The following is a 25,107-nucleotide window of genomic DNA, read 5'->3' on the forward strand; positions in this document are numbered from 1 at the left end:
TGAGGACCTCCAGCAAAATGAATGCTTGTCAGCACTAATATTCCTAAATTAAATATCAAGCCAAAAAAAACAGAAACGCATGTCCAGGCCTTCTTTATACATCATCAATGGAAATAAGAGGAGACACATTCAATTTTACTTACTTTCTTAGCAGTTTACATATAACCTTTCTGCATGTCAGTTTCCCCATTTGTGAAATAATGGACAGATACTCTCCTCATGTGAAATGCTTTAAGATGTGTGGCTGACATCATACTCAGCACTTACTGTATCATTACTATTATTTAGTATTTATACTTCAGGGAAGTGAAATTTGTCCAAGAAATCATCTAAACCAATGTTAATTTTTTTTAAGTAAAAATACAGCAGAACTCCAGCTGGTGTTCAAGTCACTAGGACTACATGGATTTATACCAGCTGAAGATCTGGCTTACGGTCGGTATTCATATGTTATTATAATCTAAGTGCAAAGAGATTTGTGTCAGTTAAGACTGTGAACCTCCAAACTCCAGATTGGCTGTACATCCCCTTGCATCTCAAAAGCCTCCAAGATACTTACACAGCTCCCAGCCTACGCTGTTTACACAGTGATGTAGTTGCTAGGGGAAACGATGACATGTTGATACGAAAGGAATATTTAATCTGAACAATCTGAAGTGTAGCTTCTATAAACAGTGAACAAGAGGTATCCTTTAAACTTTGATATTTTGGTAGTTGTTTGCTATCAAAACATTTCTGTTTATAGTTTCATTTTAACAGCTAAGCTACTTCCAGACATGCATGTTAACATCTGAGAAAAGTTCTTCGCATCTGTACACATATTGAAAAGTCAGCAGTTTCTGGTTAGCTGGACAACAACTACAATTGTGTGCACCGGGAGAGAATTAGGGCCCACTCTTGCCATCCTTTTCGCACCAGGGGCCAGATTTTCACTGAGCACTGAGGAAAACCTGGCCCATGTACTTCTTTCAGAAGTAGCCCCCTATAAACCAATAGGGCTACTCTCCTAAGTAAGGGTTTCATGATGAGACCCAAACAGAACAACCTGGCCACAGTGAATAGGATGGCTTTGTCCAGAGCCACACCTTTTTTGTGCTAAATCTTGGACACAGCAGGGGAAGTTCTTCGGACCAATGATGCATCAATCCCTTTCACGCTCCGGCATCCTGGGAGAGAAATTACATACATATGTGAATATACTTAGAAGAATAATCAGCATTATTCAGGATCTGGTCTTCCAGCAAAAGATGACCCTTGACCGTTGTCGTAGATTATTAGGGTTGGAAGGGACCTCAGGACATCATCTAGTCTAACCCTCTGCTCAAAGCAGGGCCAATCCCCAACTAAATCCCCAAATGGCCCCCTCAAGATTGAACTCACAACCTTGGGTTTAGCAGGCCAATGTGCAAACCACTGACCTATCCCTCCCCCAGGATAGTCTTGTGATTAAGGCATAGGTACAGCACTCAAGTCATAGGCTCTTCTACAAATGTCCTGCGTGACCTTGGGCATGGCACTTTCAGAGTTTAATTCCAGAAGGGACCGTTATGATGATGTAATCTGACCACTTTACATAACACAGGCTAGAGAATGTCACCTGTGATTCCCGCATTGAGCCATATCATTTGTAATTGAGCTCAAGTTACCTTTTAAGAAAACATCCAATCTCGATTTGCAGATGCCTAGTGGTGAATAGTGTACCACATCCCTGGTGTTGTGTGCTAATTGGTAATTACCAACACTGAAAAAATTACTGTGTAGTCCCACTTACTCTCTCTATGCCTCAGTACTCCATCGGTAAAACTGGGATAATTATACTCCTTTTCCTGGCATTGTCTATGTAAATTGCAAATTCTTCAGGGCACGGACTCTTATTCTAGATTTGTGCAGTGCCCAGCACATGGGTCCTGTTCTCTCTGGTCCCTAGGCATCATTGTAATAAACATAATAAATACTAACAGATGCAACTATTCAGGATGGAGACTGTTTTGCTATACGAATGTGCAGCACCGAGCACAATGGGTCTTTGTTGGGGTGTATAGATACAATTGTAATACACAGAACTGTGTTAAGTTTACAGCTCAGTGCAGGCTCATTAACTTTTATAGCTTAGTGGATAGGACAGTGGTCTGGGACTCAGGAGATGGGAGTTCAATTCTAGGCTCCACCACTGGCCTGCTGGGTGACCTTGAGTAAGCACATCCTGCCCTATGCCTCAGTTTCCTCATTCATAAAAATGGGGATAATGATACCAGTCTCCTTTGTAAAGCACTTTGACACCAACAGCTGAAAAGAGCTAGATACTGGACCTTTTTATTACCTACAAAAGCTGATGACGGGGAAGGTTTTTATTAAACTATATTCTGCTGTGATAGTTACAGGCTAACAAGTTTAGCTGAAGGCTTCTCTGTGTGACAAAGAAACCTGCAGCGGTGCTGGTGTTTTAGTATTCAGTGTTCCAGTGCAGTGCTAGGAGATGATAAACTGGAGGTGGCGTCTTCCTCATGAAATAGAAAAGGAAGGTTAAGGCTGTACGCACCTCTCATAATGAAACCTAGAACCAGATTAATTTCATTTTTCTATTAGTACAGTGCAGTATGGGATGTGCCAAGTCCAGTGACCAGCCATTATGCACCTGATTGAAACAGGGTGACCAGACAGCAAATGTGAAAAATCGGGATGGGGGGGTAATAGGAGCCTATATAAGAAAAAGACCCAAAAATCGGGACTGCCCCTATGAAATGGCTAGATCCAATGGCTACGGCAGTCAACAGAAATCTTTCTATTGACTTCACTGGACTTGGCATCAGGCTCTGAGAGCAGTAGGACCCAAAGCACCCTTCCAGGGCTCATTGCTGCAGAGCTGGGGTGGAGTTGAAGGGAACTGATCCCTTACTGGTGTTTCTGGTGTACTGCAAGTAGTTAGCTTGCTTTCACAGTCCACTTGAAGGAGGAAGATGGGAGAACAAAGCTGTCGGCCATCCCTGGAGATGTGGAGTGGGGAAAGGGTCCAACCTTCTTCCCTCAGATCATGCTAGAGTTGGAGGAGCCTCCAGGCCGGAAGGAGCCCCCAAAGACAGCATCTACAAAGAAACAGAGCTGGGGCCTGCTGGGAGGAGAGCATGTTCTGAAGAAGGGGGACCCTGCATATGGTTTCAAGCAGAAAATATGGGAGACGTAGCATTTTCTGCGACGTTCCCCTTTGAACCTGAAACTGGGGATGAAAATGCATCAGCCCAAACCAAGGCCCTGGATCTAAACACCACAGAACTGGGAACCAGCTCTGAGTTTCATCGGGGTCCCATATCTCGATACTGGGTCAAGCTGGTCCCCCACACTAATCCCCTCTGGGATTTCAAAATGTAGATCAGGATCCAAATGTTGCAGCTCAAACCCATTGCTGGAAAAAAAAAAAAAAGAGACCCACCTTTGCTGATGGCTCCTGCAAACTGAACTCAGCGACTGTCAGATGGCTCTACTCCTCACTAACACTAGAAGCATTAGAAATCATTTGGTATTTTTTGCAAATACAGAGGCATGAACCCCAATATTCTGCCCAAATTCCCATTTCCACTTTCAATATTCATGCTACTTCAGTCTCCCCTTGGTGTTCCACTAGGATATGGGATGCTGCTTCCCATCCTGCCCCCAACTGTTGTGTAGTGTTAAACATTGTATCTTCCATCCTAGAAGGAGCTGGGTGGAGGGGGGGTAAGTAAACCATAGGACAAAATCGTCCCCATTCCCCTTATAAAAATGTCTTAGAGAAACTAAACATTTTCTATGGTTTTTTAACCATTTTATAGCAATTATTAGAAAACGCATCTGTGTTATAGAATCATAGAAGTGTAGGACTGGAAGGGACCTCAATAGGTCCAGTCCTCTGCACTCAAGACAGGACTACATAATATTAGCCCATTCCTGACAGGAATTTGACAGGTGTTTGTCTAACCTCCTCTTAAAACCTCCAATGATGGAGATTCCACCACCTCCCTAGGCAATTTATTCCAGTGCTTAACCACCCTGACAGTTGGGAAGTTTTTCCTAATGTCCACCCTAAACCGCCCTTGCTGCAATTTAAGCCCATTGTTTCTCGGGCTAGCCTCAAAGGTTAACAAGAACAATTTTTCTCCCTCCTCCTTGTACCAGCCTTTATATACTTGAAAATTGTTATCATGTCCCCGCTTAGTCTTCACTTTCCAGACTAAACAAACCCGATTTTTTCAATTTTCCCTCATAGGTCATGTTTTCTAGACCTTTAATCATTTTTGTTGCTCGTCTCTGGACATTCTCCAATTTGTCCTCATCTTTGCTGAAATGTGGTGCCCAGAACTGGACATAATACTCCAACTGAAGCCTAATCGACATGGAGTAGCATGGAAGAATTACTCTCCTTTCTTGCTTACAACACTCCTGCTAATACATCCCAGAATGATGTTGGCTTTTTTTTGCAACAGTGTTACACTGTTCACTCATATGTAGCTTGTGATCCACCATGACCCCCAGATCCCTTTCCACAGTGCTCCTTCCTAGGCAGTCATTTCCCATTTTGTATGTGTCCAATTGATTGGTCCTTCTAAGTGGCATACTTCACATTTGTCCTCAATGAATTTCTCCCTGTTTACTTCAGACCATTTCTCTAGTTTGTCCAGATCATTTTGAACGTTAAGCCTATCCTCAAAAGCACTTGCAACCCTTCCCAGCTTGGTATCATCTGCAAACTTTATAAATGTGTACTCTATGCCATTACCTAAATCAATTATGAAGATATTGAACAGAACTGGTCCTAGGATTGATACCTGTGGGACCCCACTCGATATGCCCTTCTAGCTTGACTGTGAACCAGTGATAATTACTCTCTGGGAACAGTTTTCCAACCAGTTATGCACCCACCTTTTAGTAGTTCCACCTAGGTTTTGAGAACGTCAAAAAAGCCTTACTAAAATCAAGGTATATCACAATTACAGCGTCCTCCCTATCCACAAGGTTTGTTATCCTGTCAAAGAAAGCTATTAGGTTGGTTTGATGGGATTTGTTCTTGACAAATCCATGCTGATTGTTACTTATCACCTTATTATCTTCTAGGTGTTTGCAAATTCATTGCTTGATTATTTGCTCCATTATCTTTCCGGATGCCGAAGTTAAGCTGACTACTCCATAATTCCCTGGGTTTATTCCCCTTTATAGAGATGGGCACTATATTAGCCCTATCCCAGTCCTCTGGAATCTCTCCAGTCTTCCACAAGTTTTCAAAAATAATTGTGAATGGCTCAGATATCTCCTCAGTCAGCTCCTTAAGTATTCTAGGATGTATTTCATCAGGCCCTGCCCACCTGAAGACATCTAATTAAGTTGTTCTTTCCCTATTTCAGCTTCAGATCCTACCTCAGGCCTAGGCTACACTGGCACTTTACAGCTCTGCAACTTTCTCGCTCAGGGGTGTGAAAAAATACCCCCCTGAGCGCAGCAAGTTACAGCGCTGTAAAGCACCAGTGTAAACAGTGCCCCAGCGCTGGGAGCGCGGCTCCCAGTATTGTAAGCTAACCCCCACGGGGAGGTGAAGTACGTGCTGCGCTGGGAGAGCTCTCTCCCAGTGCTGGCGCCATGACCACATTCACACTTCAAAGCGCTGCTGCGGCAGCTCTCCCACGGCAGCGCTGTACAGCTGCAAGTGTAGCCAGACCCTCATTTTCACTGGCATTCACTGCGTTAGACGTCCAATCACTACTAACCTTTTCAGTGAAAACTAAAACAAAAAAGTCACTTACCACTTCTGCCATTTCCAAATTTTATGTTATTGTCTTCCCCTGTCGTTGAGTAATGGGTCTACCCTATCCTTGGTCTTCCTCTTGATTCTAATGTATTTGTAGAAAGTTTTCTTGTTACCCCTTATGTTTCTAGCTAATTTAATCTTGGTTTGTGTGTTGGCCTTTATAATTTTGTCCTGTATGCTTGTGTTGTTTGTTTATATTCATCCGTCGTAATTTGACCTAGTTTCCACTTTTTGTAGGACTCTTCTTTTGAGTTTTGGATCATTGAAGATCTCCAGGTTAAGCCAGAGTGATCTCTTGCCATACTTCCTATCTTTTCTTTCCTATGGAGGATGGCTTGAGGAACATTTAGAAAGAGCATTCTCAGTTAAAGAGCCATTTCTGTAGAACCCTGTTCAGTTTTTATAACCTTGGAGTTTTTTTCAATCCTATAAGACTTTTCCAGAAGGGCAATCTCAGCACAGCCATGCACATGGGTGGGGAAGGAGGGAGAAAGAGTGCCGATTGTCCCAGAGCAATTCTGCTTGCTGAGACCAGGATGACTTAGGGCAGCCAGAGGGGCTTTAAAAAGAGGCACTGTGCACCTTTAACTGCTGCACATGCAGAGAATAGCCACGAGTGTAACCATGCCCCCAAACCAGTAGGTGGTGTCCACTTCCTGGGGCCCATGATGCCCAAACTGGGCCAGATATGGCATACCTGCCATGTTACAGCACTGAGAACAAGAGTGTCTAAGTGTCATTTCCCTCCACTCTCTCTCACATGGAAACAAAGGGACGGATTTCGTCCACAGCTGGGGATCCTTTGAGATGAAAGGTGTTATACAAATGTGAGACAGCAGCTGGGCCTATGCTGCAGTCAGCAGGGCGAGCGCAGCATATCCGTGCTAGCTTTGATCTAGCTAGTGCCGCTAAAAACAGCCGTGAAGACATAGTGCCACCAGATCCCCAGCACAGGTTACCTCCCTGACTGGGTACCCAAGTAGGCTTGTACAGCCTGCACTGAAGACTGCGCTGCCACATCTTCACAGATATTTTAGCCTCACTCGCTAGATTAAATCTAGCACAGATTGGTCTATCTGAGCTGCAAATAATACTTTCAATTACAGTATACAGGGAAGGATTGTGACTATGGAAAGGAAGCTGGTGTCTCACCAGAAAGTGCCATTGCTAGCTGGAATTCTTCCTTCAGCATCTGGAGAACTTCTTTTGCCCCTTCTTCACCCTAATAGATTGAAGACAATATATTGTACTACAACGTATATACGCACCAGGGGGCTGAATTAAGGTTTCATGGACAATCTTAATTCTGGCCCTTCATAAATTTCATGGGCTTGAGTGTGCACCCATAACTGTCCCTGGTCATACTTTTTGAATGTTAGTGCATGTCAAAAAGGCTAGTCTAATAGTCAAAATTTGGACTGCAGCCTTTGATGAACTACCTGATAAGCCAACCCCCAGATGATAGGTCTTCCAATGAACACCGCTGTGGCACCAAGAGCTAATGCCTTGAGAACATCCGTGCCTTTTCTCACTCCACCATCCAGGAACACCTCCACCTTCCCTTCCACAGCCTCAACAATTTCCGGCAAGACGTCAATCTAGGAAAGCAAGAACAGGACAGTAGCAATTCAGTCACTTATGACACTACTGAATTTTTAAGCGAACTGCCACATGTAGGAACCAGTCTTTAATGAAGATAAGCCTGAATTGTGTACCTAATGTATGTGCACAAATAATGCAGTTGTGTGTACAAATATGGAAGTGACTAATCATACTAGTAAGCAGAAGTTAGTACTGACCCAGTGCAGTGCTAGGGGACACTTTGTTGGAGATGCTGTCTTTCTCGTGACACATAAACGCAAGGTCCTGGTTAAAGCTGTATACACCTTTCATGAAACCTAGAACCAAATTAAACTCATTTTTCTCTTAGCCCAGTGCAGTATGAGATGGACCAAGCCCAGTGACCAGTCACGATGAACCTGATACACCAGACCTGAAGAAGAGCTCTGTGCACATTCAAAAGCTCGTCTTTCTCACCATCAGAAGATGGTCCAAGAAAAGATATTACCTCCCCCACCTTGTCTCTCTAATTGTGCTAGTAGACATGCATAAAGATCCTGTTTTACATGCACAATCACAATGGCTACATACGCGTGTTTCCTGTGCATGATAGCATTTGTGTGTGTTATGGCCAGGGACGGCTCTGGGCCCCAGCACACCAAGCACATGCCGCGGGGGGCGCTCTGCCAGTCGCCGGGAAGGTGGCAGGCAGGGTGCCTTCGGCAGCATGCCTGTGGAGGGTCCGTTGGTCCCGCGGCTTCGGTGGACGCCTGCGGGAAGTCCACCGGAGCCGCGAGACCGGCGAGCGGCACAGCGCCGCCCGCAGCATGACACCGTGCTTAGGGTAGCGAAATGTCTAGAGCCACCCCTGGTTATGGCCCATCAGAGATTGGGATCCCATTCAGCCAGGCTCTGTACATACATATAGCAAGAGACAGCCCTTACCCTGAAGAATTTACCGTTCAAGTTGGTAGAAAATTTTCCATCAAAGCATTTTTACCAGTGAAAATGGCTTTTTTAATGAACATATTTTTGTGATTGATTTTCCATTTTTGTAAGGAAAATGTCGGCATTCACTGACAAACAAAACATTTTCAGTATTTCAACTAAAACCTGAAATAATACAATTTAAAAAAAATGGTTTTGTCTAATTTTTTTTGCGGGGGTGGCAGAGAGAGAAAGAATAATTCACTTTCCAGCCAACTCGACTTACTATAGAACTAGCCATGGGAAAGGATGGAGAAAAGAAAGGGGGATTATTCCTATTTTACAAACAGGGAACTGAGGCAGAGCCAGACCAAGTATTTTGCCCGCGGTCACACAAGATGCCTCGAGTCCCAGACTCCTACCGTAACTGCAGGACCACCCTTCCTGTCATGCCTAACTTTGTACTATCTCAGCAAAGCAGGAGAGACATTAGATGAGAAGCAAAGTGCTAAAAAGGCTGACAACATTGTGCTCTAGGAAGGGAAAGTGGGCTCCAAATTCATCCCTTTTCAGACAGGGATGTAATTAATTTTCCTTTTAAAGGATCAAAATATCACCCTCTTTCTACATCCAAGCAAACTTCACCACCATACAAGGGCTGTCATTACTAAAGTAAGATGTTTTAATTATGGTTTGCATCAATTTCCTCAACGTGTAATTAGGCATTAGGAAATATTAACCAGTTTGGGTTCAACTCAGATTTCAAAAACCCATCAAATTAAAACATGTGATTATGATGCAGAAATAGAAACACTTTATGATCTGGTACAAATAGATATTATGAAAAATGTATTATATATATACCCCACTGTTGCAATATAAAATCCAGTGAACAGACCAGAATATTCAAAATACATTACTTAATGGTTTCTTCTCCTCCAAGCTAACTTATTACAAGCAAATAATTTGTAATAAATACATTTTTCAGTTCAATTTTTTCTCTATTTCAGTTGGCAAAATGTGAGTAGATGTTAACATTCTTGAATTTCCTTATTATTCAAAATAATTTGTTAATTCCTTCATGAATGGTTCATTTCAGAATCAAGTATCAGAGGGGTAGCTGTGTTAGTTTGGATCTGTAAAAGCAGCAAAGAGTCCCGTGGTACCTTATAGACTAACAGACGTTTTGGAGCATGAGCTTTCGTGGGTGAATACCCACTTCATCAGATGCATGTGGGTATGCATCTGACGAAGTGGGTATTCACCCATGAAAGCTCATGCTCCAAAAGGTCTGTTAGTCTATAAGCTGCCACAGGACTCTTTACTGTCATTTCAGAGTAGCTCTCACATACAGTGTAAAATTTTCAGAAATGCCCAAATGACTTAGGAGTCTCATTTTCAGAAGTGAGCAAGTAGATTTTCAGATGTGCCTCATTTTGTGGGTGTTCAGATTCAGCCACCTAAAAAGAGGCCTCATTTTCAGAAAGGGCTGAGCATTTACCCTCTGAAAATCAGACCCTTTTTTGGTGTCTTAAACTGGCTACCTGAAAAACGAGGCTACCAAAAAATCACTGGACACATTTAAAATCTTGATCTAGGTCCCTTATGAAAATGGGACTTTGACTTAAAAGTCTATGAAGCACTCTTGAAGATTTTAGTGATAGTTCACTGCCAATTCTTTTTTTACATTTAAACTTCAGAGTCCCTGCAGCATTGGATAGTAAACACAAGTCACACGGTATTGGTTAGTTCCCCAGTTGAGGGTCTTAAGTGCTGCCTGACGCCATGTAGATTTGGAATTTTACAATCAAGTATATCATTTGACATTTGCTTTCTGCAAACATTCAAGGTGGCAAAGCCAGACCGAGTGAATGTTTGCAGAAAGCAAATATTAAAAAGTCATGATCACAGTTAAATTTCATTTTGAATGCAAACAAATGTTCATACAAACACTTTCCTGTTGTTGACTCTGACCGAATTACAGAAGTTAGCTGGAAGAAATAAGCTCTAAATTCTGTTCATGTGACTTATTGCAAAGCATGTTCTTGTCTCCCTATAGGAGTAAGTCTCCTAGTGATTTAATGGGAGAGCCACACTAGTATTCAGAGAACATCTGAGAACTGAAAGACCTGAAAGTAGAATTTTGACCCCTACGTTACAATTAAAAACTGAGCCAAGTTGCCAGCTGACATATTTACATTCTCCCAGGGTGAGTATCACTGCACAGCTGCTTTCTCCCAATCCTCCTCCTCCCACCCTGGCATCATCAATAGTCCTTGGTCTGCCTGAGACACATGGCCAAGCTAGGGCCAATCAGAGGCTGACTCCTTGCTTTGTGTAACATTTAGGAAATACCTGTGATCATAGCTAGAATAGAAAGCTAAGATAAGGTTTCTTCTGAAAAACTAGAAAAAGGTCATTTGTGTAACACCAACACGATCTGGGGAGGAGGGTTAATGGTGGGAATTGGCAGGCCCCCCAGAGAGAAAGGAAGGAAGAGATCAAAGGGTTCTAAGGGAAGGAAGGGATGTTCTAACACAAATCCTGGAAATTTTTCATTCAAAATGTTTTTCAGTGAAAAACAGCTTGTGCTTCAGAACGGAGAGCTACTGTGAAAACATTTTTATCAAGCTTTTCAGTTTATCATCAAAAGCTACAATTTTCCCAATTACTCTTCTATGCCACTGAATGCAAAAGCATGGCTGATTACTAGTTGTATGGTTATTCATCCCAGGTAAACATCTTTTCTTTTTACTCTACTCACTATCTTTTCAAAGTTACAAAGTTACAGAGCAGCAAAAGGAAAAATGAAACATTAAGGGCTAGTCTACACTAGAATGCAGCTGCACCGTTGTACCATGTCTGGCGAAGACACTCTATGTTGACAGGAGAGAGCTCTCCCATGGGCATAATAAATACACCTCTGTGAGAGGTGGAGCTATGTCAGCAGGAGAAAACTCTCTCGCTGACATAGCAGGCCATACCAGTGCTCAGGTAGGCATAATTACGTCACTCAAAGGGGTGGCTTATTCACACCCCTGAGCGACGTAAGTTACACCGAAGTAAGTGATAGGGTAGACCAAGCCTCAACGACTCTGCAAGGTTTCCAAAGTTGGAGAAGTAGTGAAAAGTCAAAGTGTCAGGCTTTGGAATTTTCATTTCTCCTTTTGCTGCCTTGTAGCTTTTCAGTGGGTTTGAAAAGTTTTAGTGTATCAAAAGGAAAAGCAGGGGGGACAAGTCTGGACATGATTTTTTCAGCTTATTGCACTAGATGGTAAAAGAGAAGGGTAGGGAGAAAAATGGAAACAAATACTAAGAATTTCTAAATGTTTAAAATTCAGAAAACTTTGAAATAATATTCCATACATTTTTTTGAAGGGGGGCTGAAGCGGGAACAAATTTTGTTGCATTGATCCAAGTTTGAAATTTTTTTTGCCAATACTTTTTCCTATTTTCATCCAGTTCTATTAAGACTCCTGGTTTCCTGTAAGACTTGATTTTGGGCAACCTCTCCCGCTCACCTGAGCATCCATCTAAATCTCCTGCTTGTCACTCAGTCTCTCAGGAGTTCAGGAATCTCAGGCAGCAAGGAGCCAGAGAGAGGGTGAATGGGGGAAACTAGAAAGGAAGGGGGAAATGGTAGAGAAACTCCAAGGAGAGGAAAGCTAGGTGTGATGAGCAGGAGACCTTTGATAGATTTGGTAGTAGAAAGGTTTATTCAAATAAGGAAATGCATATTCAAATCTTCACATTAGAATATTGCCTAATTAGCATAAAATCCTCAGAATTCCAGGCCTCTATCCTTAACTGGTATGGCTAGGAGAAGGTAACGGTACAGAAGTTGCTGGGCCCTATCATTCTTAGTGTAAGTGGATGATCACCAAAGACTGTGGGCTCATGGATTTCAGAGGGAACAGAGACAGATGGGAGCGGGAAGGAGTTCACTAAGGCTCAACCCCCTAAACTTATGCAGACTTTCTGCTTACAGTAAAATGGAGATATCGGAGTTAATTCAGCTATAGTTGGCTTCTCATCCTGGCTAATCCATTCAACAAATTCTTTAGCTGTGACCTCTGGCCTCCTGCTACATTATTTATTCCACATTCCACTGTGTTGTATTGCCATCAGGTAGCATGGGGTAAGACATTGTTTCAACGTGTCAGAAGACACGTACCCACTTGCGCCTCCTAGTGCAGTTAAAGGTTTGAATTATCCATGGTATGCCAAGCATCAAGGACTACTTTTCTCCTTTTATTGGGTTCTTAAATGAGCTACCCTGAAACCACTCCTTTGGATTGCTTTCCTGAGCCCTGCAGCCAGGGCAGGCTGCCCAGGTTCCCAGAGGCAATAGCCCACATGTTAATTCTTCTGTGGCTTTTGGTTTGATTTCTCAGAAGAAAGAAATCCACAGGCTGCCCTCACACACACCAGTAAGAGGCTACAAGTGCCTACATGCATGCTGTGAAATTCTAAGGGACCTTGAAAGAAACAGACCATTGGAGCTTAAAAAAATATAGCACACGTTTACATGTTTCCTCTCCAGTAACCACATGTGCAACTTAAAAGGGGCAGGGCAGGGCAGGAGCAGGGGGGCGGTGAGGCAGAGGGAGAGAGAGAATAAGTTAGCAAGCAGCTGTAGATGCAATTAAAGTTACTAAACAGATTCTCAAGTGCCATTCCTAAGTGGTTTCACCAATACTCACAGTTGCTGGCACACCATCCAGTTGGCGCGCACCATGGTTTGACACCAGGATCCCATTTACACCCTGCTTCACAGCTTCTCTAGCATCATCAGCTGCAAGAAACAAAAGTCAGCCCTTCAGACATTGTAGTTAATTAGGGCTGTCCACGTAGCAATGACAGCATCTGTAAAAATATTGTGGTAATGAGAATCTACCCAGTGCTCTGTCTCCTAATAGCTGGGCCTTGCACCAGCCTGCAGACAGTTGCGTCCATAAATTGTGGCCTGACCAGAATTAAAGTTAGCCCCATTTGTATCACTCGGAACACTGGAGGAGATAAGTAGCTCTGAGTAGGCAGTTATATATCTCTTCTGGTGGCTGGCATGTACTTTCATCACACTAATCTGCAATTCATCATCCTTAAGACAATCCTGCTGCTGCATGTTTTACTGTAGTCTGAAATTATTAATATCATTACAGTGTGTAATCACTTGACTATGTTCAGTTGCCTTTTGACTGATTACAGAAGCTTCAGAAAGAAACAAAAAAAGTCCCGTTCTCACTTCTACACATGCAGCATGTAACTCAGAGCTGAGCTTGGGTCTGTACGTGCCATGGATAGAATACATCCATTTGTTCCCGTTTCCTGCCATAGCTGATTTCAGATTCACCCTAAATTAATGCCAGCATATGAATGCTTATACAATTATGGAAAATGGAATATTTTATTGATTTGGGAATATCAGTTAAAATGGAAAATAAGTTCATCTAGAACTTAGACAGAGGGAGGATGGTGTAATGGTTAGGGCCATAGTCTAAGACTTAGAATTCCAATCTTTGCTCTGGCTCAGACTGAGTGACCTTGCTCAAGTCACGCTGGTGTTTTTGAAAATATGACCCTAAATGACCAAGCCTTCCAAGTGCCTAAGTCATTTTTGAAAATGGGATTTAGGAGCCTAAGTCTCATCAGAAGTCAATAGGACTTAGTACCTAAGTGACACAGGCACTTAGGTGTCTAAGTCACATGAGTACTTCTGACCATTTTACCTAACGCTTCTTTGTGCCTCAATCCTCCCATCTGTACAATGGGGATAATAGCACTTCCCTACCCCACAGGGCTGTTGTGAGCATAAATATAGTAAAGACTGTGAAGTGCTCAGCTCCTATGGCACTAGCAGGCTTTATAAGTACTATAGATAAAATCATACTGAGTTTGACATATTAAAGTAGGTAAACATGTAGAACTATTTATAGTACTTCCATGGTGCCCACTACCATAGTATCTAAGCATGCACGCACACACACAAACTAAAAAACCTTTTAATGGGATCTCAAAGTCCTTTCCACATGCTAATTACGTCCCGCAGCATCCTTGTGACGTTGAAACATTACTGTTCACATTTTATAGATGGGTTCACCGCATGAGCAGTCAAACAACTTACCCAAACACCAAGACAGGGGCTGAGTCAGGAACTGAAGCCAAGTATCCAGACTCCAAGTGCACGAGACAATGACCCTTCCCTTATGCATGTAAATGAGCTGTGAGAATCTCTGACATTAGGCAGAACTGTGTTGCAATAATACACAGCGTACGGGATATGCACAAAGCAATACAAACTTGATTTCTACAAAAAACAACCCGGGGGAGGGGGGTGCAGTACCTACCACAATGGGTTTCTGCCCCATGAATGACGTTCCTAAGTACCACTGCAACAGTTAATAACTCAAAGCCAACCTTTGGCTGTCCAGTCTGCAAAGCAGTATGTGAAGAGAGCTGAGATGAAGGGTCCCATATACATCACTGATTTGTTTGCAGGTGGTGGTGGTCTCTCGGGAAAGCAGTGTGATTTACAGCACTCGGAATAGGGAAGTACTGAATGCTAATTCCTGGTTCTGTGACTGGCTTGCCATGAGACCTTGGGCTAGCCACAACATCTCCATGCTTGATTCAATTACTCAATCAGGAGTTACTACAATGAGGTCAGCAGAGTTATGGTGGTCAGAAACCTGTGTGAGCAAAAACACAACCCAGCCCTCTTCATCTCATTGCAAGAGTAACGTGAGGAGTAGCTACCTAAGGTCCTGGTTCTGACGTCACTGACATTGGTCTGATTCCAATGGTTTCCAGGGAGCTGCACCCACTTTACACCAGCACAGGTGAGATCAGAATTAGGTCCACAAAATTCTATACCATGTAAATGCTTAATAGCAGTGGTGAGATGGTCTGTAACTATGCACGGCAGCCAGGCTTGATGCTAATTCTCTGCCATTACCCAGGTTACACCTCTGTAACTGCACTGACGTCAGAAGCCCATAAAAACTATGCATTGTGTGATGAAGAAGCAGGATATAATTTCTGTTAGCTCGCACTCTCCTAGGGCCCAATCATTGAAGGCGATGAGCATTTCCTGGCCAGGATGACCACGGACCTCTGACAATGCCTTCAGTGCCTACTACAAAACCCACATCTTTGCCCTAGCCTTCCCACAACCAGAAAAATAATGATGTCCAGCCCCTGCTGACCAGGAGGAAAAGAGAGAGCAATATACATCTATGCATATGCTTCATAACATTGGGAGAGACTCCCATAGCACAATGAGGCATGCTGTAGAAGAGTTTACATGAGAAAGAAAGGCAGAGAGAATGCCCTTCAACTCCCATTGAACTAGCTGGCACAGAAAGACAGTTAGCACTTCCCAGTCCAGCCCCCAGTTAGGAAGACGAAACCGTTTGTTTCAGCTGGTTTAGGCTCCAGTTGGGCAACTCCTCCCTACTCAGAAAATCATTGAAGCATGCATGGAAATTCCCATTAAAATCCAGGAGATTTCAGCATTTGCTTAAAGTTCTGGTAGCCTATGTTATAAGAATATTTTTTAAAAGATAAACGAAAATCGTGCACTCCCTATGTCTATTCTAAGTCTATACATTCATCCTACAGAAAAATCTGTGCCAATAAAGCAACATAAAAGTGTTTATTTCTATCAGTACTGGAGTTAAATAAAGGAAGCCTCATGAGAGCCTGTTGCTGACCCTTCGCTGCTACAAACCTCGGAGAATTCCTTTAGCGATGATCGGCAGAGATGTCAGTCCTCTGAGCCATTTAATATCCTCCCACTTGATGGACGGATCAATGGCTTGGGCTACATAAACAGCCAGTCCGCTATTTTCGCCGTAGCCTTTCTCGGAGGAAAATGCCAAATCGTCGGTGTTGAAATTTTTCATTCTAGCGTTACACAGAGACAAAAGAAAATTACACTGAAAAAAAAATATTTAAAAACCCACATTCGCCCTGCAAGGAGTTCCATGCCAGCGGATCCCTTCACTGGTACAGATCTCATGGCAAAATCTGGGGCTTATATTGCACAGTGTGATGGGGCCTGTCACCTCCCGTGAGCACCTCCTATCGGGCAGGTGTGTGCCTGCACTCTCTCTCTCTAGCTGCATCACTTGTGGTGACCCTTGTTATGCTGTTAACTTCTCAAGCAGGTTTTCAGCAACTCAGCCCTCCAGCTGAGTCACACATCGTCTGTGGGTGTGTAACACAAGCCAACCCTTTCTGGGGTACACAGCCTAACAGGGCCTCTCACAGTGCCATTAGCTATGTCTCTATCAGTAGCTCTGTCCTTGGGCTCAGTCCTTAATCAGTCCAACAGGGCCTATCCCAGTACCCTCAGCTGGTCTCTTTAGCCCTACCTCTGGGCTCGGTTCTCTCAGCCGCTTCTGGGCTAGCTGTCAATACTCTCTGCTCTGTTATAGAGTAGTACCCCCAAGACTCCCTCCTGGAGACTCTTCACTCGGTAGCAAGGCTCACTGGCCCCAGCTCTTCAGCTAAGCCACTAGTTCAGTCCCCTTCCGGGGGGTTATCAAAGTCCACAAACGCTGACCTTCTTTGGGGTCTTTAGCCTGCTCCCTGGGGCCTGTGTAAATTCCCCTTCTTTTGGGCTTTGGCCATTCTGCCTGTGGCAGGTGGAGGGGTACCTGCTAGGCTCACACATTACTCCAAGTCCCAAGCCAGGGACCCTATAAATAGTAGCAACCTGCTGCATCCCTTTTAACTCTGTGACTAATGTTCCCTGGGCCACTTCCCCATGGTCCCTTCACCTGTACCTTCACCCTTAGCTCAGGGATGAAGTCTTGCTGAGTCACTGCAGTCAGCAAGAGCACCTTCCTTGCTCCCCAGGATCCAGCCAGTGATTGGTCTGATCTGTCCAGCATCTCCTTTTTATAGTAGCCTAATGGGCTGTGATTGGTTACCCCTGCAGCCTCTAATTGGCTGCTTCCATGCTGCCACTCTAGGAAGCCTGGAGGAGTCACCTCTGCTGCTTCTTTTCTGGGATGGGGTGTGGTAGGACTCAGAGGCCTCCAGCAAGGGGCCTCAGGGACTGATACACCCCATCACACACAGTTAGCAAAGGCACATATCCTTGCATTTAGGATAGTATTCAATATCAACCAAAAAAAAATGGCCAGACATGTGTCTCATAGCTTGCACACAAAGGACCTATGCTATCATTGCAATCAATAGCAATACTCTCCTTGCTTTCAAGGGAAGTAAGATCAGGCCCCAGTCCAATAGCAAGTCGGTGTTAGGGTCAGGAATAGAACCTATGAAGAGGAAGGATGGCTCAGTGGTTAGGACAGTGGATTCAAGTCCCTTCTCTGCCACAGGCTTCTTGTGTGACCTTTGACAAGTCACCAAGTCTCTCTGTACCTCAGTTCCCCATCTGTACAATGGGGATAACACCACAGCCCTGCCTCCCACAAGGATGTTGTGAGGATAAATACAGTAAAGATTGTGATGAGTTCAGATACTATGGTAACAGGGCCCATGTAAGTACCTAAAATACATAAATGCTCATTCTGCTGGACCAGAGCTGCTATTTTAGGGCCTAATCCAAAGCCCATGAAACACAATGAGTGATATCCTGATCTCACTGAAGCCTGTTGACTTCAATGCAGCCAGGATCTCACCCAGTGGATCTGGCCTACAGGTATCCCTAAGAGTATGCTACAAGCACTACAGCAGCAGAGCTGTAGCTACATCCCTGTAGTGTAGACAATGAGGCCATGTCTATACTGCAGCTGTGTCGCTGTAGTACTGTAGTGTAGATGCTTCCTATCTCAACGGAAAGGTGTTTTTCCATCAGTGTAGGCAATCCACTTGTCAGAGGCAATAGCTGAGTGGATGGAAGAATTCTCCCCTCAACCTAGCTTCTTATACAGTGGGGGTTCGGTCAACCTAAATATCTTGCCCAGGGCATTAAATGTCTCACAGCTCTGAGGGACACAGCTAGGCCAGCCTAAGGCTTTGTCTACATTAGCATTTATGTCAGTCAGTGAAAAAAAACACACACATGACCAACATAAGTTTCACCAACAAAAGCCCCAGTGTGGACAGCGCTATGTTGGCGAGAGATGCTCTTCTGCTGACATAGCTACCACCGCTCATTGGGGGTGGTTTAATTATGCTGAGGGACAGCTCTCCCCCATAGGCATAATGGAATACCTTACAATGGTACAGTTGTGCCACTGTAAGGTCTGACATGTAGACATAGCCTAAGTTTTAGGTGTAGACCAGGCTTTAGTTAACCCACTTACATTTCAAGAGTTAGCTTGAAGCAAGAGAGATATCAAGGGGATTTTCCCCAGTGCAATCTTCATAGTCTGGTTCATCAGATGAGCTCACCTAGGCTTTATTAGCATTATAGTGGGAGTGGCAGCAATTGTTAACAATCAAGGTTGCTTAACATTCAATTCAAACACCCCTTCTTACAGTTGTACATAACTTTCCGAAATGTTTACCTTTGGGACTGAGGTAATATTTTTTTATTGGACTAACTCCTCCCCTCTCCAGAAGTAGGTCCAATAAAACGTAACACCTCACTCAACTTGTCTCCGTAGTATCCTGGGACCAGCATGGCTACAACAACACTGCATATCTTTGGGGCTGAAATTTTCCTTGCACAGGTCACTGCCTGAAGGTGAATATTTCTGGAAAGTTTGAGCAAATGAGGGTTCCACTGTTTTTTGAGTAAGATGAAAAAGGGCATGTCAGGGAATTCTTGTACACAGTAGGTTGCAGGGCTTCTAACAGCAGGTCAGACTCTTATACCAGATATGGGCCGACTATAGACCTTCTTCCACTGAGAAATACACCAGAGGTGTGTCTTTCATAACCATCCTTCAATGCCCTCTTGCCTATAGCTACACTAACCCAAGTAAGGGATGTTGCACAGGGTGCCACCTAGTGGCTGAACACTATTGCACAGTTTAGCATTCCGAAACAGGGTGGGAGGATCACACTGGGCTTTGTTAAGCTCTGTGCCTTGCGTATGGGTATAGGAGGGTTCACAGTCCTTAAACCGAGCTCATTATCTTACTAGACAAGAGACTTACCCAAGTCACCCAGTGGCAAAGCCAGGAATAGCACCAAGCTCTTCTGTGGCCCACTCCAGTGCCCTATCTACCAAACAACTCTGCCTTTTCAGAAACTGGGCCCATTCTGTGATGGCAGGAAGTTCCTTTAATGAACAGCTCTAGGAACCAAGCAATTTTCACATGAAACCAACTGGTTTCACTTCTCTGTTCGTACCTGAAACTAGCTGAATTTCACCTGGTTTTAGGTTGTCATTGTGCCGCTCTAATTGTAGCATTAGAAGAAAACGAGAAGGGAACAGTCTGCGTCCTGCTTCCCCTCTCCAAGTAAGATCCAGCTTTTTAGCACTTGGTTTGTGGGGTGGGTAGGAAAAAACAGAACCACGGAGCCGATTATAGCAATAACTGTTGTTTTTCTTGGACTCTGAAACGCAGATCAACGCTTGAATGAATGTTGTCTTACACACATTTCGGTGCACAATGGCACCTTGTTGTTACTCAGAAACTTTGTTGAAAGTCTGAAGCCAAGAAAAAGCTATCAGATCACTTGACAAAAGCATCATACTGGAGAATTTCACCTATGGCTCTGAAACAAAAAGCTACACGGATGTCTTTTTCTGTTTTTCATTTGAATTACACTATTTCAGTGTTTAAAATAATCCCCTGGTTTTAGAAAGTTTTACAGGGTTAATTTGATGAAAAAGCATATTGTCATCAAGGTAATTCTACAGCTTGAGCAAAACTGTTTCAGAAATGTTCTACCCAGTTTGACCGCGCAGAGGCTCACAGGTAAGACTTGTTTCATTAGCAGTAAGGGACGCAGCAGACAGGAAGAGTTGTAGGAAACAGATCTTCGTTGTGTGTGCTGATTGACTCATGTTATGTGCTGAGAGCCAGCAATCCTGACTCAGCGTGGAATCCCCTGGTGGCAGGCTGAACAAGGTGCCTCCTGAACCTGGATCCTCTTTCTCCAGTCCAATTCATTACACTAAAAGATCCAGATTTCACAGAATCATACAACTGGAAGGGACCTTGAGAGGTCATCTACTCCAGCCCCCTGCAATCAAGGCAGGACTAAGTATTATCTAGACCATCCCTGACAGCTGTTTGTCTAACCTGCTCTTAAAAATCTCCAGTGATGGAGATTCCACAACCTCCCTAGTTAATTTATTCCAGTGCTTAACTACCCTGACAGTTAGGAAGTTTTTCTTAATGTCCAACCTAAACCGCCCTTGCTGCAATTTAAGCCCATTGCTTATTGTCCTATCCTCAGAGGTTAATAAGAACAATTTTTCTCCCTCCTCCTTGTAACAACCTTTTATGTACTTGTATTTGTTTGTTTTTAATCAGGAGGAGTTCCCCTTCCCACTGCTTTTAATACTCCCACTGACACTCAAGACCATTTACCTCAGTGTTGGTGTCAAGTACACTCCTAGAGGTGGCAGAGGAGAGAGCATGACAGAGGAAGCTTGCTCAGCTCCTGAGTCATAAAGGAAAATGTGACACACCTAATCTGGAAGAACCTCCTCCTCCCTTCCCTCCCTCCCCCCCGAAAGGGGGCAAGCCAAAACCACACACAACATTGCAGCAGCAGCAGCAACAGATGCGTATGTTCTAGCTGAAAATGGACTTTCCAGAGCAATAGGCTGGTAAGTACCTGAGGTGCGGGGGCAGCTGGAATTTGTTGCGGACATCGTCAAAGCGCTTGCCAAGGAGTGGCGTGTCCACCGTCACAAAGATTCCTTTGTAGCCTGCTCTCTCAGCACGCTGCACGAGTGACCTGGTGACCTCCCGGTCCTTGTAGATATAAAGCTGCAGCCAGTGAAGGCCATCAGGAGCCGCCTGGGCAACTTCTTCGATGGTGGAGGTGGCCCAGGAGCTGAGCATCATCCCTGTCCCCAGCGACCTGCAAGCTGAGGAGCAGAAGTTAGATTAGTGCCCGTTCTTCATAAGTGGGACCTCTTTAGAGCTGGCTACTTGGCAGGAGTCACCAGGTTAAAACAGCAGTGAAGACACGGCAGCTCTGCTTCCAATTCAGGTTAGCAGCTCAAGTTAAAGCCTGTAGGGAAGTCTGGCGTTGGACTCAAAGCGGCAAACCCAAGTTAAAAGCAGAGTTGCCATGTCTTCACTGCTGTTGTCTCCCAAACTAGCTCACTTGGGCTAAGAATGCATCTTTTTCCCTGCAGTGAAAAGATACCCTGAATAGTGGGCACAGTAAGGATGGGAGGTAAAAGAGAGGTGACTTGCCCAAGGTCAAACAGCAGGTCAGTGGCAGAGCTGGGAATACAATCTAGGTCTCCTGCCTCCTAATCTAGTTCCCTGTCTAGTAGACCGCAGCACCTCTTGAGCTTTTTCCTCCTAGAACTTAAATATCTTATGGGTGAAAAATCCCCTCCTGTGCAGAAAGTTAGCCATAGAGTTATATATCATTTAAAAGCTCCAAATAGGGGGTCGGTGGTGCCCAGGCTGTGTGCTAGCTCTCTGCACAGAGGAGAATTCCACCCCAGGGTGCTTGACAAACTAACTAACCTCGCACAATCATATTTTATCAATCTAACAGGGCAATCTATTGCAATGTAAAACAGAGGGAAACACACAGTAAAGCTCTAAAATATCAGATAAAGCCTGCTTTTTTTCTTGGTGCACCACAGCATGCATATTTTTCATGTAAATGGTCCTCTGTCTAAAAACCTCATCTCCATACTTTCCAGGCCCTAAAAAGTGGTCTTTATGAGGACGTTTGATTAAATAAGGATTACAAATCGCTCAAAGTGGAATCTTATGAACAGTTTATTCAAACAAATTGGTTACACCCTCCCACAACCACTCAGCAGCCTTCAATGGATGAAACAAGCATGCTTTGGTCTTCCATCTTGCAAGTTTTGCTACTCCAAGAAGCACAGAGGGATGCATAAATTACAGAATCCATGAAGCAGGATAAATATAGCTAACAGATAGGCATTTATGATCCATCAGAATCTACTAAGCGTTTGTTTTTATTTATATTCTCCTTTTGCTTAACTCAGTAGAAGGACAACTGTATAAAGTGAACAACAGATGGATCTCTTGCATTTACACCAGAGCTTCTCAAACTGGGGGTTAGGACCCCTCAGGGGGTCACGAGGTTATTACATGGGGGGGTCGTGAGCTGTCAGCCTCCACCCCAACCCCGCTTTGCATCCAGCATTTATAATGGTGTTAAATATGTAAGGAAGTTGTTTTAATTTATAAGGTGGTTTGCACTCAGAGGCTTGCTATGTGAAAGGGGTCACCAGTACAAACGTTTAAGAACCACTAGTGAGAGAAATGATAGAGAATTTTCACTCCCTGGCCTACTCAGAAAATTGTAAATTGCAAATCGTTTATTTGAAAAACTTTGCCTCTTATTTTTTTCACAAATTAGCAGCAACCATATAATGACTTCTGCCAACGGATTCATTGCTCAAAATTACGTGCTAAATAATTCTTGGTTTAAATGTCAGGTGGTTCACAAAGCAGTTTCTTGAAAATATTCAGAAATCAAGTTGATATGGTTGGACACGTAAGTAATCTGGTACATTTCTGTCACATGATTAGATGAGAATCATTTTAACAGTTAGATGTCTGGTATGAATCCTCTCATATTTGAAATTCGCTTTCAGCAAATATTCTGCAATATGACCTTGAAACTCACCATGTCAACAAATATTCCTACCAAAAAACTTAATGAAAATATTTGTGGAAAGAAAAATCTGTGCAACTCTTCCATAATGTCTAAATTGAGCCAAGGTGTAAGAAAGAATCCAGACTGATTTAAGATCCTAGCTTGATTTCACGTGACTGGCCATTCAAAGAAAAATCTTTTTACTCATGCGCTAACCAAATCATGATGGAATCTCTCAGAAAGCCATCAGCTTTTCAAGATAGAACACACCTTTGGCTCAGATCCAGCAAAGAACTGAAGTACATACTTTAATTTGTCATGAATGGGACTGCACTGATGCTTAAATTTAATTGTTTAATAGTGGCATAATCAACAGTGCCTGAGCAGACTAAGCTCATAAATACACAGACCAGAAAGGACCATCATGATCATCTAATCTGAGCCTCTGCAAATTGCAGGCCGAAGTGCCACACCCACCCACTTCTGTAATAAGCCCATAACCTTGGGCTGAGTTAACGAAGTTGCAGAGAATCGACTGGAATCAATGGGAGTTAGGCACCTAAATCACTTACAGTGGGATACAGAAAGTCACCAAAGTGTTTTGCAAAATCATGGCCTGTAAATGTTGGTAATTCAGCTATAGCAGACCTGAAATCTAATAATGGGAGAGAATGTAAATATTTTGCATTCAGATGTATTTAGATAGTTATTTACTGTTCGGGCTTGTCTACACAGTGGAGTAATGTGCTCTATAGGGGTATGATTTCTCAAGCTCGTTAACATGTTGCATATTAATTGGACCATGTAGACTCTGCTAGTATGCTTTAATTAATGCTGCTTGAAACATTACTATAGTGAAGTGCACTTGGGAACCTGTAACGCACAGCAGAGTCTACATGGGCCAATTAATATGCAACACATTACTGCACTTTAGAAATCACCCCCCACCTCCCATAAAGTGCATTATCCTACCATGTAGACACGCCCTTAGTTGAACCTCTGCAACCCTGGTAACATAAGTTTTACCACAAACGAGTAAATGAGAACATAATCTACCCTATTACGTTCATATATATTCAGTTAATAGGAGGAGATCTTGACTAGTTTTTAATAAACATTTCAGTTCAACTATACATATGGAAATGAATTGGAAAGACTGTGTTTACATCTGGATCCAGATTACATTTAGGTTGCAGTTTGAGTTCATAGTTGAATCCGGGCTCAATAGTGCCAAATTGGATTAAAAGGAGCCAAATTCTCATAAAATTTCAGCCTCCTCTGAACTATATATGGAAAATTAACCCCTTTTGGGTATGGACTAAAATCAGTCATCATCATTCTTCCCATGCCATCGGGTGCATAACGCAGAAGCCAGATGGTGCAAATCACCCCTATTCCTGGGCTTGTTTGTCCAGCTCTTTTATATTCAGACGTAGAAAGGCTGCTCCACTCACCACTGTGCTACCGAGTGTGCCTCTAGATCTGCCTCTTCATCCCTTGCACTGGGGGTCACCAAAGACACACTTGTTTAGGTTGCCTATTATTATGGGCCAAATCCAAAATCAAAACTACAGGCATCCATTTGGGATCTGCAGTATCAAACCACACACACCCACACACAAAAATTCATAGTTGTTCGGACTCGAAGTTCCCATTTTAGCTGAGCTACACGTTAAATATCTTGGCCCTTTTAAAACATTTAAAAATAATATTTTTAGCCTTCCAAAAAACTATAATGCTTTTGGCTGATCTAAACTAATTTCAGATACTTAAACCTTTTTTGTTAACAAATAGTGAAATGATCTGATAATGGAAGAATCAGCTTCTTAAAAGTTATGTGGCCTTATAAGCACCATTAACCTTCCTGGGAGTTACAGTCTGGGTAATGGAGAACAGACCGTTAGATGAATCCCAGCCTAACGTGATCTGAATGGCCATGAGAATAACATCACTGATAGAATCTTAATGACGATGTAGCATGCTGTTGAGGGAGGGGTTTGGTGTCCACACCAGGCAGTACCTCCATGATTGAAAAGCCTGGATCTCAGCCACCACTGTGACCAGGCAGAGTAGGGGTGCCCAGGTGGGGCTTTCTGGGCCCAGAGCTGCTCCTTAACCCTTTCCACCCCGGTGTGGGGCTTATATCA

General features: G+C 43.5%; 1 protein-coding gene across 1 annotated transcript in view; it reads right to left on the reverse strand.

Moving 5' to 3' along the window:
- Positions 1–956: 956 nt before the first annotated feature.
- HAO1 (hydroxyacid oxidase 1) overlaps positions 957–25,107 on the reverse strand; it is a 48,800-nt gene continuing 24,649 nt past the window's right edge. The window contains exons 3-8 of the mRNA XM_050952203.1: positions 20,975–21,230; positions 15,990–16,165; positions 12,964–13,055; positions 7,213–7,371; positions 6,926–6,995; positions 957–1,166 (exon numbers count right to left, since the gene is read on the reverse strand). Of these exons, the coding sequence (XP_050808160.1) occupies positions 1,096–1,166; positions 6,926–6,995; positions 7,213–7,371; positions 12,964–13,055; positions 15,990–16,165; positions 20,975–21,230 (824 nt within the window). The 3' untranslated portion in view covers positions 957–1,095. The remainder of the gene's footprint in view (positions 1,167–6,925; positions 6,996–7,212; positions 7,372–12,963; positions 13,056–15,989; positions 16,166–20,974; positions 21,231–25,107) is intronic.

This window comes from Gopherus flavomarginatus, chromosome 4 (genome assembly GCF_025201925.1).
Source record: "Gopherus flavomarginatus isolate rGopFla2 chromosome 4, rGopFla2.mat.asm, whole genome shotgun sequence".
Lineage (NCBI taxonomy): Eukaryota > Metazoa > Chordata > Testudines > Testudinidae > Gopherus > Gopherus flavomarginatus.